The following is a 12980-nucleotide window of genomic DNA, read 5'->3' as shown; positions in this document are numbered from 1 at the left end:
CTCACTTTTAATGAAATAAAATTAGATTCCACTTCTCCGTAATTCAAAATTTCATCACCCCGCATCAAGATTGAAAACTTTATTTTTTTGCTTTTTGTTGAAGTTTCTCGGCTCTTTATAAATGAATTTTACTAAAAAAATTTATCATAAAAATATAATATCGTACAAAGTAGCAAAGTAATAAAAAAATAAAATTGAGTAGGCTAAAATTGCTATTAGTTTCAGGGGGATAAAAACACATAAGCAACTGAAAATAACTTTAGTCTCATATTTTTAATTTTTATTTACTATAAACCAATGGTAAAGTTGTAAACTACTATGATATAATGTAATTGAAAATACCATATGTATCTCATTTTTAAATGCGCGCGATTGATAACTCATACGAGTGCGATTTATAAGTCGCATTCTGGATTGCGTTTATAATAAGTCGCGCTAAATCAGACTTATTAGAGCAGATGATTAAATCCAACGTTCCCATAAAACTTTCTAGGGTTTAGGTATATAAGGGCGCCGACAACGTTCTGTAACTAGATCAGAACCAATTCTTTGAACGAACGAACTTTCTTTCAAAGCATCTCCAGTGTTCTTAATGGACGAACAAAATGGGACTTCTGTAAATGGTGTTAATATTAAGTTGGAGGAAGAAGAAACTAATGACCTAAGTACAACTCCTGACCATCAAAACGACGACGTCGGCGCCTCTCAACCTCATACTGGAGATGGTGCTAGTCCTGGGTATTTTTACTGCTTTCTCCTTTCCCCTCTATGTGTTGTGTGTGTGAATATCGTTCGATTGTGTTGTTCTGTTACATTTTCCTTTTATCCAAAACCATGCTGAATTTTTTTAGCTTTGTATTAGGACTGACCTCTAGTTATGTAGTTACACAGTTGAATTTACCTCTGTTGTTAAATGCGACACGATTAGTTCCTGAAGCTGGGAACTTTGCGTGCCTTAAACTGAAAAGGGCGGGCAGAGAACAGAGAATATAGTTGGTAAAGTGATGTATTAATTGTTAAGGAAACACAATGAATTAATATGTGGATGATCAGGATATGAATTTGAAGTTAAGTATGAAAAATTAGTCATTAGATTTGAATTAGAAACTTAAAATCTCATTTTGCGTATGAAACAGAAATTTGAGATGGGTTTTGAATTTGATTGACATGATGTTTACTACCTATATTTTGCTTAATTTTATTTATTTTTCAATTTCTTTGTCTGCTTAATTGTTGTTTGTGTTAGTTTCTTTATTGCATTGCATGTATATTTATTTTCCTTCATTTACACTCTGCTTGGGTACACTTTTCGACTTTGACAACACTGCAATTTACTGTCAGAGAGAGTTGTGTATACATCTTTTATGTTTACTTCTGTTCTGATTTGTATTGGATAATATTTTAACTTAGCACCAATCTTTTCTGCATTGTTTTTTTTCTATATGGGGTTGTTCTTGTAGGTGTTACTTAGTTGTTGGTTTGGCCTAACTCATTGTTTTGGCTGAAAGTAATCTTTTTTAATCAAGTTGCACATGTATATTTATTATCTTTTCTTTCTCTGCCGTTGTCTACGCTTTTATCTTTATCAACACTGTAATCTACTGTCAGCAAGAGTTTCAGTGTATGTCTTTTAGATTTTCTTTTATTCTGATTATTATTGGACAAAATCTTAACTTAGCAGCTGTCTGTTGTGCCTTTCTGAACTCCTTCCTATGCGTGGTCCTTCTCACATAGTAATTACCTAGTCGTTGGTTTGGAATCACTGTTTTGGTTGCATGTTCTTATTTATCAATTTGCTCATGTGATTATTGTATTAATCAATTTACTTGGCGGCCATGCAGAAAGATATTTATTGGGGGCTTGGCTAGAGAGACAACTTCAGGTTTGTTGCTTTTTCATCCTATGTTTTGCTCTCCTGCTAAACTAGTTTTCTTTAACTTGCTTTCATGCCTCTAATGTTGCATGTATATCTGCAGCTCAATTTGTCAAGCACTTTGGTAAATATGGTGAGATTATTGATTCCGTGATTATGAAGGACAGGCGAACAGGGCAGCCACGCGGGTTTGGTTTTGTGACTTATTTGGACCCTTCTGTTGTGGATAAAGTCATTGAGGAAGACCACATTATAAATGGAAAACAAGTAAGGTTATATTTTTTGGGGATGTTTTCATGTGAATCTCAGTGTTTTAATAAATTGTCGTTCTTATAATTACTAGTTTGCACTTTCATTTGCCTTTTATTTTCTTTTGGATGAAAAAACTGGGTCCTCATGCTGATATTTTGATATGTGTCAGGTGGAAATCAAGCGAACTATACCTAGAGGAGGAGGTTCCAGCTCAAAAGATTTCAAGACGAAGAAGATTTTTGTGGGCGGCATCCCAACAACAGTTAGTGAAGGTTATTTTTCTGTAGCTTGAAACTTATTTCCTTTCTTTACTAGTTGGATTCTTCTGAAACAAGTCTTTGAGGTATTACTTGCATTTTATATTCCAGATGAGTTCAAAGACTTCTTTTTAAAGTTCGGAGAGGTGAATGAGCACCAGATCATGCGTGACCATTCTACTGGTCGCTCTCGTGGCTTTGGATTCATTACTTTTGACTCAGAAAAATCTGTTGAGGATATCTTGGCTAATGGAAACAGGCTTGATTTTGCTGGAACCCAGGTCAGTATAGCCGTAGTGTGCTTTAATTAGGCTGTGACACTTTATTCTAGATTGTTTCGGTAAACTTGTAAAATATAAGCAACAACCACAACAACAAAAAACCCAGTGAAATCCCACAAGTGGGGTCTGGGGTGTACGCAAATCTTACCCCTACCTTATGAAGGTAGAGAGGCTGTTTCCGAAAGACCCTCGGCTCAAGAACAGCAAAATATAAAGCATTTTTCTTTATCTTCTTTGGACATGATTTTGTTGCCAATGTTGCACTCTTAAATATATATTCTTATTATGTTTTTTTTTTTTATGTTCTGGGCCTTCTGGCAAATGTCCTTAAATTGAATGGGATATTGGGCTTATGTTCTTTCTTCTTTTTTCTTGAAAAGAATGAATGAATGAATAGAGAAGCAGAATTTGCTGTGCATCTTGTGCGTGCTTCGTAAGTTCTACGGCTTGACAAAATGCTGGGAGGTCATATAGTTTCTGTCTTTCCGAAACTGAGTGTTTATGTATTGGACTGTATAATATGCTTATGTTCATTGTGCCACATACTTTTATATCTTCTGTCAAGCTTATCAGCGAGTGAGAATGCTCAAGTTGCCTCAATTGGACTGAGGTTCAAGAAGTTGAGAAGTGCTCCTGTATTTCCCGTACCACTTTATTTATTTTTAAGTGATGATACTTGAGTTGTCATGATTGGATTGACTATCATTACTATTTATGATGATTCTGCTCATAGTAATTTACGTTCATCTGTTACATGATCACAAAGCTATTTTATCAATGGCCTTTTGGAAAGCTTGCTTAACCTCACAGTCTGCTATCCTTTTTTTCCTAATTTGGCTAATAGGTGGAAATCAAGAAGGCTGAGCCGAAGAGACCTAATGCACCACTGCCAGCTCCATCCAAGCGCCAAGGTCATCCGAGAGCTTCATTTGGTGGTGGATTTTCAGATGCTTATGGTGGATATGGAGACTCTGGCTTTGGTGCTGGTGGTCCTTATAGGTCCGGTGGCCCCTATGGTGGTAGATCTAGTGCATTTGGTGGATATAGTGGAGCGGGAATGGGTGGATATGGAGCATATGGTGGCAGTGGTGCCTATGGAGGCTTTAGGGAGGAGGCTTCTTTTGGGTATTCTAGCCGTTATGGTGGAGCTTTTGGTAGAGGTTATGATGTTGGTGGTGGCTATGGAGGACCAGGTGAAGGTTATGGAGGATATGCTGCCGGTAGCGGTGGATATGGCAGTGGATATGGTGCTGGTCTTGGCGGTGGTTATGGAGGAGGTGATGGTACTGGAGGTTCAATGTATGGAAGTAGTAGGGGAAGCTATGGTGGTGCTGGTTCCGGCAGATATCACCCGTATGGGAGATAGAGAACGAAATGTTGAAAGGAGCAAAGCTGAATTTGTCTTTGGCTTGGTGATTTTAAGCTTATGGCCAAAGATGTATACACACAATCAGGCAGTTGTTGAGAGCTAAAACTTGTCTTTTCAATTTTTAAAATGAAACTATAATTTCATTTGATCACTTGATCTACTTAGCTCAAGTTATAATATCTTTTCCTTTGATATCGATTGGCTTATCAAGGAACATTGTGTAACCATCATCAGCAATCTACAGTGTTGAAATTCCATAGCATAGGTTCTATAGCATCTATGCAAAAATTACTTTTTTATTTCGTCAAATTTCTGCCTCTTGTATTTCAATTTTATTCTGGTTCGAAATTTGCTGGTTAGACAAGTTATATTATGCTTTGATGTACTGTAGTGTCAATGTCAAAATTGGCCAATCACGAGTTTACATTCCAAGCTTGTGGTGCATTTCTTATTGTTGTACGTCTTGGAGAAGAAATTGTCAAGGATTTATTGTATACTTCGATAATGTCAAATTTAGTCTGTTGCAGCAGATAATTTGATGTAATTTTTTAATTATTATAGTGTAGAAATATTTTATATTGTTGTTCTTTTAAAAAACTAGCGTGATAAATTCAGAGATACTAGTTTTTGGCTTGATGTATTGTTGTCTATCATTAAATTGCGATAATTTCAACTGTTCGCAATAAGAAAAATCTTTTCTCTATTGAGTCTGTGGACCAGGGAGACAAATGAAGAGTAGACGTGTCAAAGGATAAAAGAAAAAGGGAGTAAACCTGTAGCCACACAATTATACCACAAACATTGTTGGAATGGAAGGTGCTGATGACTAGCATAAGAAACAAAAAAACAAATTCACAGCTTCATATGGATTATTTTTAACCTTATCAATAGTTGAAACAGTTGTTACTACTCATTTTTCTTCGCTTTGTGTCAAAATATAGGTACTTTACTTCTGAAAGCTGGACATAGTTATGAATGGATTTACACAAAAAATCATTTTTAAACGATTTGTGCACATGATCCCATTTAGCTTAGTTGATTTGAGGTAACAATGAGCATCAAGTTTTGAAAAATATTTCTGACTGGTGAAACTAATTATAAAAGGTTTATGTAATTATTGTAATGTATAAATTTATTACACCATCAGATAATTCCTCATAGTAAATCTAATAATATCACTTGAATTCCAAGGTAATAATATACTATAATCGGTTAAATTTAGTTTTTAAAAATATACTAGCAGTATCATATTTTTTTATAAACAAACAGGTATTTAAATATGTTTGTAGGCATTTGGGCATAAAAACTATGAAGTTTTGAAAAAAAATGAAAAGAATTCAAGTTGAAAATGATATTTAATTAGAGTTGTGGCCGAACATGAATACAATTTGGAGTTATTTTTGATTTTTTGTGATTGTTTTGAAGTGAAAATTTTGAAAAATAATTTTTTGAAGTTTTTATAAATTTTGAAAAAATTCAAATGAATTTCAAAATTAAACTTAAAAAAAAGGGGATTTTTTTTATGGCGAATTGGGTATTTAGAATTACAATAAACTTAACCAAAAAAAAGAAAACACAATCTTTTTTTGGGTTGCGTATGAATGAAGGAAGAAAAATGAGGAAGAAACCCAAATAAAAATCTTCACTTTCGATCAGGGCCTTTTTCTTCTTCTTTTTAGGAGTCAAAGAGGAAAAGAAACAAGCAGGTGGCAGGAAGAAAGTGATAAGAAATGGCGATGGTATCTAATACTAATGCATTCCTAAAGGTACAATCTTTATATAAAATCTGTTATCTCCTCTCTTTATTTATTTTTTTACTTTTGTTGTCCCTATGGGTGTTGATATTGCTAAGAAAATTGCAGTCACAGATGCACCAAGTTTACTGCAGAAAGAAAGAGAAAGATAAGGGTCAAAATCCCCAGCCTTATAAAGTCATTGAAATTTCTCCGCCTCCAAAGAACCTTGGCATACGCTGCTTCCCCTCTGTAAGCTTCAATTTTTCAATCCAATTTTTTTGTTTGATATAATGCTAATGAGCTAGAAAAGTTGATTGATTGATTGATGTTGTGGTTATTATGTTTATATGCTAATGGTCCTTTCATTGTACTTGCTGTTTCTTTTATTATTTAAATTTAGTTAAGACTTAAGAGACCAAATGTCATCTTACTTTGATGGGAAGAGTAGAAAAGAGCTTTCTTTACTTTGAAATACTTGTCATCTGAAGTAGAATTGTGAAGAGTAATTCATTTGGTTATATGTTTTTTTTTTTGTGCTCAATATAGTGGTTGCCTTTCATTCTCTATAGAGTTCAGCACACTTAGGCTGATTGGCTAATGTTGAGTGTCTTCATTTGTTTTGTGGTATTCTTCTGGTCACGTTTTGGGGTTCAATGTAAAAGGATGGGTTCATTTGTTCATTTGGGGTTAATTTCACGTTCCTTTTACATTCATGTGGGTGAATTCTCTATGTTCTTTCCGCTATATTCAGGTTAATTTCATATCCAAATTTCTGTACTGTGCATAGAGCAATTTTTGTTGTGCTATGCCTCATAGCACACCAGCTTATATGATACAATATTGAATTTCTTTGGTATCAATTATCATATCTTAAAGGCATCATCTCTATGATTGGACCAATAGGCTTATAACAGTGTTGGTTATTACTCTGTACAAAATATTAGCAATGCTCGTAGTTTTTCTTACCAAGAACCAAAACTAAGAGGAAAAATTTTCAAGTAAAAATGTGGGATCTTGCTGAATTCTGAGCAGTGGGTGAATTTCCTTGCATGACATAAAAAGGGAAAAAAAGGAAACAAAGGGCAGATTTTTGAAGGTGCACATACAGATTCCTGTGATAGTGTCTCTCACTACGTACCTTATTGAATATAGACGCCGGTTCATTGACAGGAAATGGTTTAATGTGGGATCTGTTAGAATAAGATGCCTTCACATATGTTGGACCTGTATAAATGTCCAAAGCTGCAGTTCTTTTTTATTTATTGATGAAGGTGAACATAACTTAGTTGAAGTCTGATACTAGACTTATGTGTAAATACTAAATATTCTTTGAGAATTCTTGTTTAAATTGTGGATAACTTGGAGCTTTATGCCTTCGCGTGAAGTGCTGAGACTATATTCATAAAGCAGTCAACATCTATATGGTATTCATGCCAATCGTTTATGATTTCCTTCGCCTAAAACTTGACCTGATTCAGTTCACAGTTAGGTATTCATGTCAATCATTCACGGTTCCCTTCACCTAAATCTTTACCTTATTCAGTTCACAATGGTTAAACTGACCAAGTTTTGGTCTCACTGTCAACATGATTTTTGCAATTTCCAGAGAACAAATTATATGTGAACTAGGAGTGGCAAACGAGCGGGTCGGGTCGGATATGGTTCGGGTCGAAAACGGGTAATGAAAAACGGATCAATTATCCGACCCAACCCATATTTAATACGGATAAAAAACGGGTTAACCGGAAGATAATATCCATGACTTCTTGTATATGATCACTTTTGGGAGAATTCTTAGTCTCCCTAACTTGAGGAACTCAATTTGAGGCTTTACAAATGTAAAAGTTAGACCCATTGGTTATCCATTGGTTACTCGTTGGTTATCCATTTTCTAAATGGATAATATGGTTCTTATCCATATTTGACCCGTTTTTAAAAAGTTCATTATCCAACTCATTTTTTAGTGGATAATATGGGTGGTTAACTGTTTTCTTTGAACCATTTTGCCACCCCTAATGTGAACTGCAGATGCCAATACTTCCCTAAGTTGTTTAAGAATGAGATGATGTTAGCTGTTTATTTGGGAAAATTGTGTTCAAAGCAAAATCTGTTTGATTCTTCAAGTAAATTGGTCAATTTTGGGGATACGACAATGATATTACAGAAGATATATGGAAAGCTTCCTTCCCTCAATGCAGTTGACCTTCTAATCCATAAATTTCTTTTGCAAGGGTTGCAATTTGAAAAAGAGCACAGCATAACAGAGGCAAAAAACAGAGACAGCAGTATATTGCAGTGTAGTTGAATGAGTTGTGCCCTAGAGTTGGTACCATTGTGGATTTTAAAGCGCGCAGTGATGCAGGTGATTACAGTTCTGAAGGGAAATAAAAACTAGTGCAACCACTTAAGCAGAGGAGTATAGCTTTCCTCTTATAGGGAAGTGTAAAATTTGTGGTGAAGCAGCATTGGGAAGACATTTAAGTTAGTATTTCTGATTGAGTGGAGCGTTTCCCCTGGTGGCATTCAGGGGAGAACTGCCCATCTAGGCACAAGCTAAGGCCAAGCTGCGTTAATTATTCAAAAGAGAAGATAATGAGATATAAATTGGTGTGTCATACATGGCCTGCATATAAGTGATTCTCCTTTGTTGTTGAAGAGGTAATATTTCGCTGCCTCTGGGTTTAAGGACCCTTATCTATCCAGTCTTGCTTTAAACTCTAGATCAGAGCCTCATATGCCAGCCTCTAGTTCTGCAGTCATTGTGCCTGCATTAGCGCAGTCGTGTAAGCATTTTTTTACTTTACTTCAAGGTGTTACAAGTTGATGAATTTTTCTATTTTGGATGTGATGACTGAGGCTTCGTTTATTCTATTATCTGTTCTCTTTATTCATCTGGGACATTGGCGGATTGAAATTTCTAGAACTAAAACATTAAATGATCCTCAACAGTTAGGCCTTCTAACTGGTGGCTTTTGGGTCTATACCTGGTCTTTCGAGCTGAGCCAGTCATTGGGTACTGTATTGTGATAGTTATGTATCAGAAGAATCATTCTCCTTCCCTGAATCAAGTCTCAGAATAAAAGTGATGCTGTCAACATTTAAAATATCATCCCCCAGTGGCTGATGCCAGTTCTATTGTGAAGGGAGGTTCAAATTTGGAAAGGTTGAACGCCCCTTAAGGGGGACCATGTATCCTTTTTTCTTTGCTGCCCATCAAAGACGAGGTCCGGTGCACTGTGTGAGTGATGAGTAAGACAAAGACATATGACATTAATAGGAACCCTGTATTCCTGTCATAAGAAGCACATTTTGATCTCTGAGGTCCCATATCAAAGATATACAACCCTCTATTATCATTTGTGTTATAGTTCCTTGGTGATCATCTCATTGGTTGTACTTGTTCTGCTCTTGGAGACAGGAAGAAATTAAGAAATGGGGTTCAATGATTCACCGTAAAATCTAACAGTGAAGAACGAATCTGATAAAAAAAAAACGGTTTTTGTTGGATCGACGGAATCAATCGTACTTTCGCTGCTGTGATCAATTACACATACCTCCCTCTCCTAACCGACCCTTTCTAAACGTCGTGAGACAGTTCGGTCCATATCCTGTGTGGGCGTTAGAGCATTGAGAGGACCTTTCCCTAGTACGAGAAGACCGGGAATAAATTGACTGATTATACTGTCATCAAACTCTTTGTGCATTTAATTTTAGGATCTGGCTTAGCAGTGGAATTTGTTTGTTCTCTCTTTTTCTGGTTCAGTACTGGGAGATGAATGTAGAAGCATAGCCCATGTGTCAAAAAATACAAGTCAATAAGAAGTGATTTACCCGTTCATGCAACCACTACTCTATTATTCATGGTGTTGTTACACACTTTATTGGCAGTTAGATTAAGACTTAGAACTAGTCATATACGTCGTGCTTTTCTTGTTCCAATGTAACAGTCAGATGTTGGCTTGATGTGAAAGTAAGCGAGCCATACACACTGCAACAGATGCCTTTCCTATATCAACATTCATGTCAAACAAAAGACATGTGACCTTTCTGTCATGTTTCCAATAATGCTTCACTAATTCATTGAACTGGTATATGCATAGGGCCTACATAAGATTTTGGAATTGAAAGACATCTAACATTGCCTTGCAATTGGGGTATAGTGTTTGATGGTGTCTGGTCTAATAGAAAGTTCATTTTCAATGACAGAACTTGCAGTGCGGAGAGAGTGTAACCATTGAAGGTCGAGCTTACACCATTTCAGCTGTAACTCATCGTTATCAGCTTCGAAAAGGGAAATACGAGCCTAGCGAGAAGAGGCTTGATGTGTTGTCTACTGGAAGATACATCTTAAATTTGTACTTAGAAAATTTGCTAGAACAATCTTGACTTTGGTGTAGATTATTTTTTCCCCTTCATCTTTATGTATACATTATAAAATACAACTCTGTTGAATTGCCTGTGTCAAAAGAACTTGTTCAATATTTTGCTGAAATATACCTCAATCGTACATCAGTTCCTTAATATCAAACCGTATCACATTCTTGAGAGCCCTCTGGGATGAAAGAAGGATGTCACAACCAGAGGCGGAGTTAGGATTTTAACTTTATGGGTTCTAAATTCTAGGATAGCGACATAAGGTGCTGGTAATTGGGTTCTGAATTTCATTTTGTACATATTTAAAGTTAATTTCTTAATACATATAGAGTTTGGACAAAAGTTACTGGGTTCGGACGAACCCGTACTTCAGCTTCTAGCTCCGCCCCGGGTCACAATTGCAGACTAGGATGGGTTCAAATCTCAATAGAAGTAGAAGTACACTAAAGTTCCATCTGCCTAGGTCTTGGTGGCAGAGTTAGGGGGTACTACCTATATTGATAAGTAGCAGGTATGCAGTAAAATAGGCAGAAATGCGTACAAATTAACTGGAACACTGCTGTTATCAAGTACAAAGAAGGATGAATGTTACCAGGGAGGAGAAAAATCTATAAAAAGAAGGAATTGCTAAGGTATTCCTATATTTTTATGGTAACAGAAACTTTTCAATCATAGCAGGCAAGGAACGAACTCTCTTATTACAATGACAGTGATGATTGGTATAAGCTTAAAGCATGTATAGTTGATTGCAGACAGGGGTCCCCAAGATAGCAACCACTGTCTCACTATCTTTTCCACCACGTGTTAGGACACCATGTATTCAAGCAAAATACCATTTTATATGTACCTGGATTTTCTCTTCTCAGTAGCCTACTTTAAAAAAAAAAAAAAATCGTAGTGTCCGGACCAACTTACGACCATCTCAACTAATTCCCTAGGTATTTGTTACCTTCGACCAACACAGATAATGGTATCTTTATTCGTCAACGCTTAGATAAATGGGAAAAGATCACCTAATATGCTTCTCTGAGCCGAGGTCTATTGAAAATAACCTCTATCTCCACAAGATAGGAGTAAGGCTGCGTATACACTACCCTCCCAAATTCCACTATGTGAGATTATATTGAGTTTGTTGTTATTGTTGTAAAATTTGAACCTGAGACCTTACGGTTCATAACCCATATTTTCTCAGTATAGCCTATTGAGTGACTGCTTTAGGATTTTCAGCCACGAATATAGTTTACATACTTGTCCAAGAAAACTGATCTGGTGGGAATGGGAGGTTTAGGTTGCATGTAATCATCCCTCCACACTCCATTAAAACTATTAGTATATCTTTGAATCCATAAAATCCAAGGATCTACGTGCAGATTTTGTTTGTTTAATCATTGGTCCTAATTTCACTGACCAGACTAACTTATATTCACACTAAGTCAGTCCACTAAAGAGGGTAAAACCTTCCTACTAAAAGATTTTTCATTCATCCGAATTCGAATTTGAGTTCACACCGGAATGATCTACTAAAGAAGATAAAATACTCCCTTACCGAAACCTTTTTTTTTATTTTATCAGAGTTTAAATTTAAGACCTTAAATTAAAAGTGAAGATATTCTAAAAATTCCATCACATTTGTTGGTTGTGTGTTAATATGACTCAAAATCATCGAAACTTTGGCGGATGTAAGATTTCAATCTGGTGGTCATCGTACAATGAGACTTAATTACTATTTAGTAATTATGTTGCTACGTAGTGCGTAGACTAACGATCAATGAATTGAGCGAAATCCATCAGAAATTAAGATTTAATAAAAATAACCCGGTGCACTAAACTCCCGTTATGAGAGGTTCTATTTTACGCAGTCTTACCCTACATTTCTGCCAGAGAGTGTATTCTTCAGATTTATAATTTAACATAAACAAAAAATACTAGATAATTTATTATTATTTTTTTCGAATCTTAATAGGTGAGCTATTTGATACAATGCTAGTTTGGCGGAGTATGGTGGAATAATTGACCCAAATTTTGCTCCCTTTATGCACATGAATCCTGAACCCTAAACCCCTTATTAGTGTGGCTTAAAGAGGAAAACAAAAAAAGAAAAAAGAGAAACAATTATTCAGTCTTGAGATTTTCTGGATCAGAAGACTTTGTAGTGATTATTTCACAAGTAAAGGATGCATTGCCATTGACCTCTGCTGTTATATAATGAATTTCTAAATAGGGGCAATTTATCTAAGACAATATTTTTCTTTTTGTGGAAGTAATTTATTCATCAATTTTGGCGTATACAGAGGTTAGTTTAATGGTTTTTTATAAATCAAAGGAACACGACAGGCGGTCCACATGCTATGGTTCCGGTTCACGTGCGTGCATGTGAAACTCCTTTCCCTGTCCCGTAATTGTAGTTATGCATGTTTGTATTCAACTTTAGTGCTTCTCATCATGTGATTTACTTACTTTTATTATTTCTCTACTAAATTAGGACAAAATAAGTGGAGTTTTATAACGTACTATTCGTAGTAATGTTAGTATATGTTAAATTTTAACTTTTCCTTTAACTTATAATACCTTTCCCAATTAAAAAAAAAAAATACCTTTCCCAATTTACCAATCAAGAGGAGGACTAATAAAAGAGATGAATTCCTTTTATCTTCCTCTGAAATGTTACCTTGCTTAGGCATTGAGTATTCAATTGTTGGTCGAAGACCAAATATTTAACCCCTCCCCCTCTCCCCTCCCTCCCGCTCCCCCTAAAAAGGAAGATTTTTTTCACTTTTAGCCAGCATCAAAAACTATTTATATTCGATAGCCGAAAAAGGTATAAAATTTGTATATATT

General features: G+C 35.6%; 2 protein-coding genes across 2 annotated transcripts; both read left to right on the top strand.

Moving 5' to 3' along the window:
• On the top strand, positions 427-4475 carry LOC109225761 (RNA-binding protein squid). Its single transcript, XM_019390533.1, has 6 exons — positions 427-738; positions 1842-1882; positions 1977-2140; positions 2295-2397; positions 2494-2663; positions 3508-4475. Exons 1-6 carry the CDS (start codon positions 593-595, stop codon positions 4027-4029), a joined length of 1146 nt encoding a protein of 381 aa, XP_019246078.1. The 5' UTR covers positions 427-592; the 3' UTR covers positions 4030-4475.
• On the top strand, positions 5601-10275 carry LOC109225760. Its single transcript, XM_019390532.1, has 3 exons — positions 5601-5798; positions 5895-6017; positions 9975-10275. The coding sequence occupies exons 1-3, from the start codon at positions 5763-5765 to the stop codon at positions 10152-10154; spliced, it is 339 nt and encodes a 112-aa protein (XP_019246077.1). The 5' UTR covers positions 5601-5762; the 3' UTR covers positions 10155-10275.

Source organism: Nicotiana attenuata, chromosome 5, assembly GCF_001879085.1.
Source record: "Nicotiana attenuata strain UT chromosome 5, NIATTr2, whole genome shotgun sequence".
In the NCBI taxonomy this organism is placed as follows: domain Eukaryota; kingdom Viridiplantae; phylum Streptophyta; class Magnoliopsida; order Solanales; family Solanaceae; genus Nicotiana; species Nicotiana attenuata.
Note: the sequence above shows the minus strand (reverse complement) of the source record. Positions and strands in the feature narration are given on the sequence as shown.

Excerpts from the sequence above, each read along its gene's own strand:
- LOC109225761 (XM_019390533.1), top strand. The coding sequence starts at position 593 with ATGGACGAACAAAATGGGACTTCTGTAAATGGTGTTAATATTAAGTTG. Across the intron at positions 739-1,841 it reads GGAGATGGTGCTAGTCCTGG|AAAGATATTTATTGGGGGCT; the intron begins GTATTTTTACTG and ends GCGGCCATGCAG. Across the intron at positions 2,141-2,294 it reads ACATTATAAATGGAAAACAA|GTGGAAATCAAGCGAACTAT; the intron begins GTAAGGTTATAT and ends GATATGTGTCAG.
- LOC109225760 (XM_019390532.1), top strand. The coding sequence starts at position 5,763 with ATGGCGATGGTATCTAATACTAATGCATTCCTAAAG. Across the intron at positions 5,799-5,894 it reads ATACTAATGCATTCCTAAAG|TCACAGATGCACCAAGTTTA; the intron begins GTACAATCTTTA and ends AGAAAATTGCAG. Across the intron at positions 6,018-9,974 it reads GCATACGCTGCTTCCCCTCT|AACTTGCAGTGCGGAGAGAG; the intron begins GTAAGCTTCAAT and ends TTTCAATGACAG.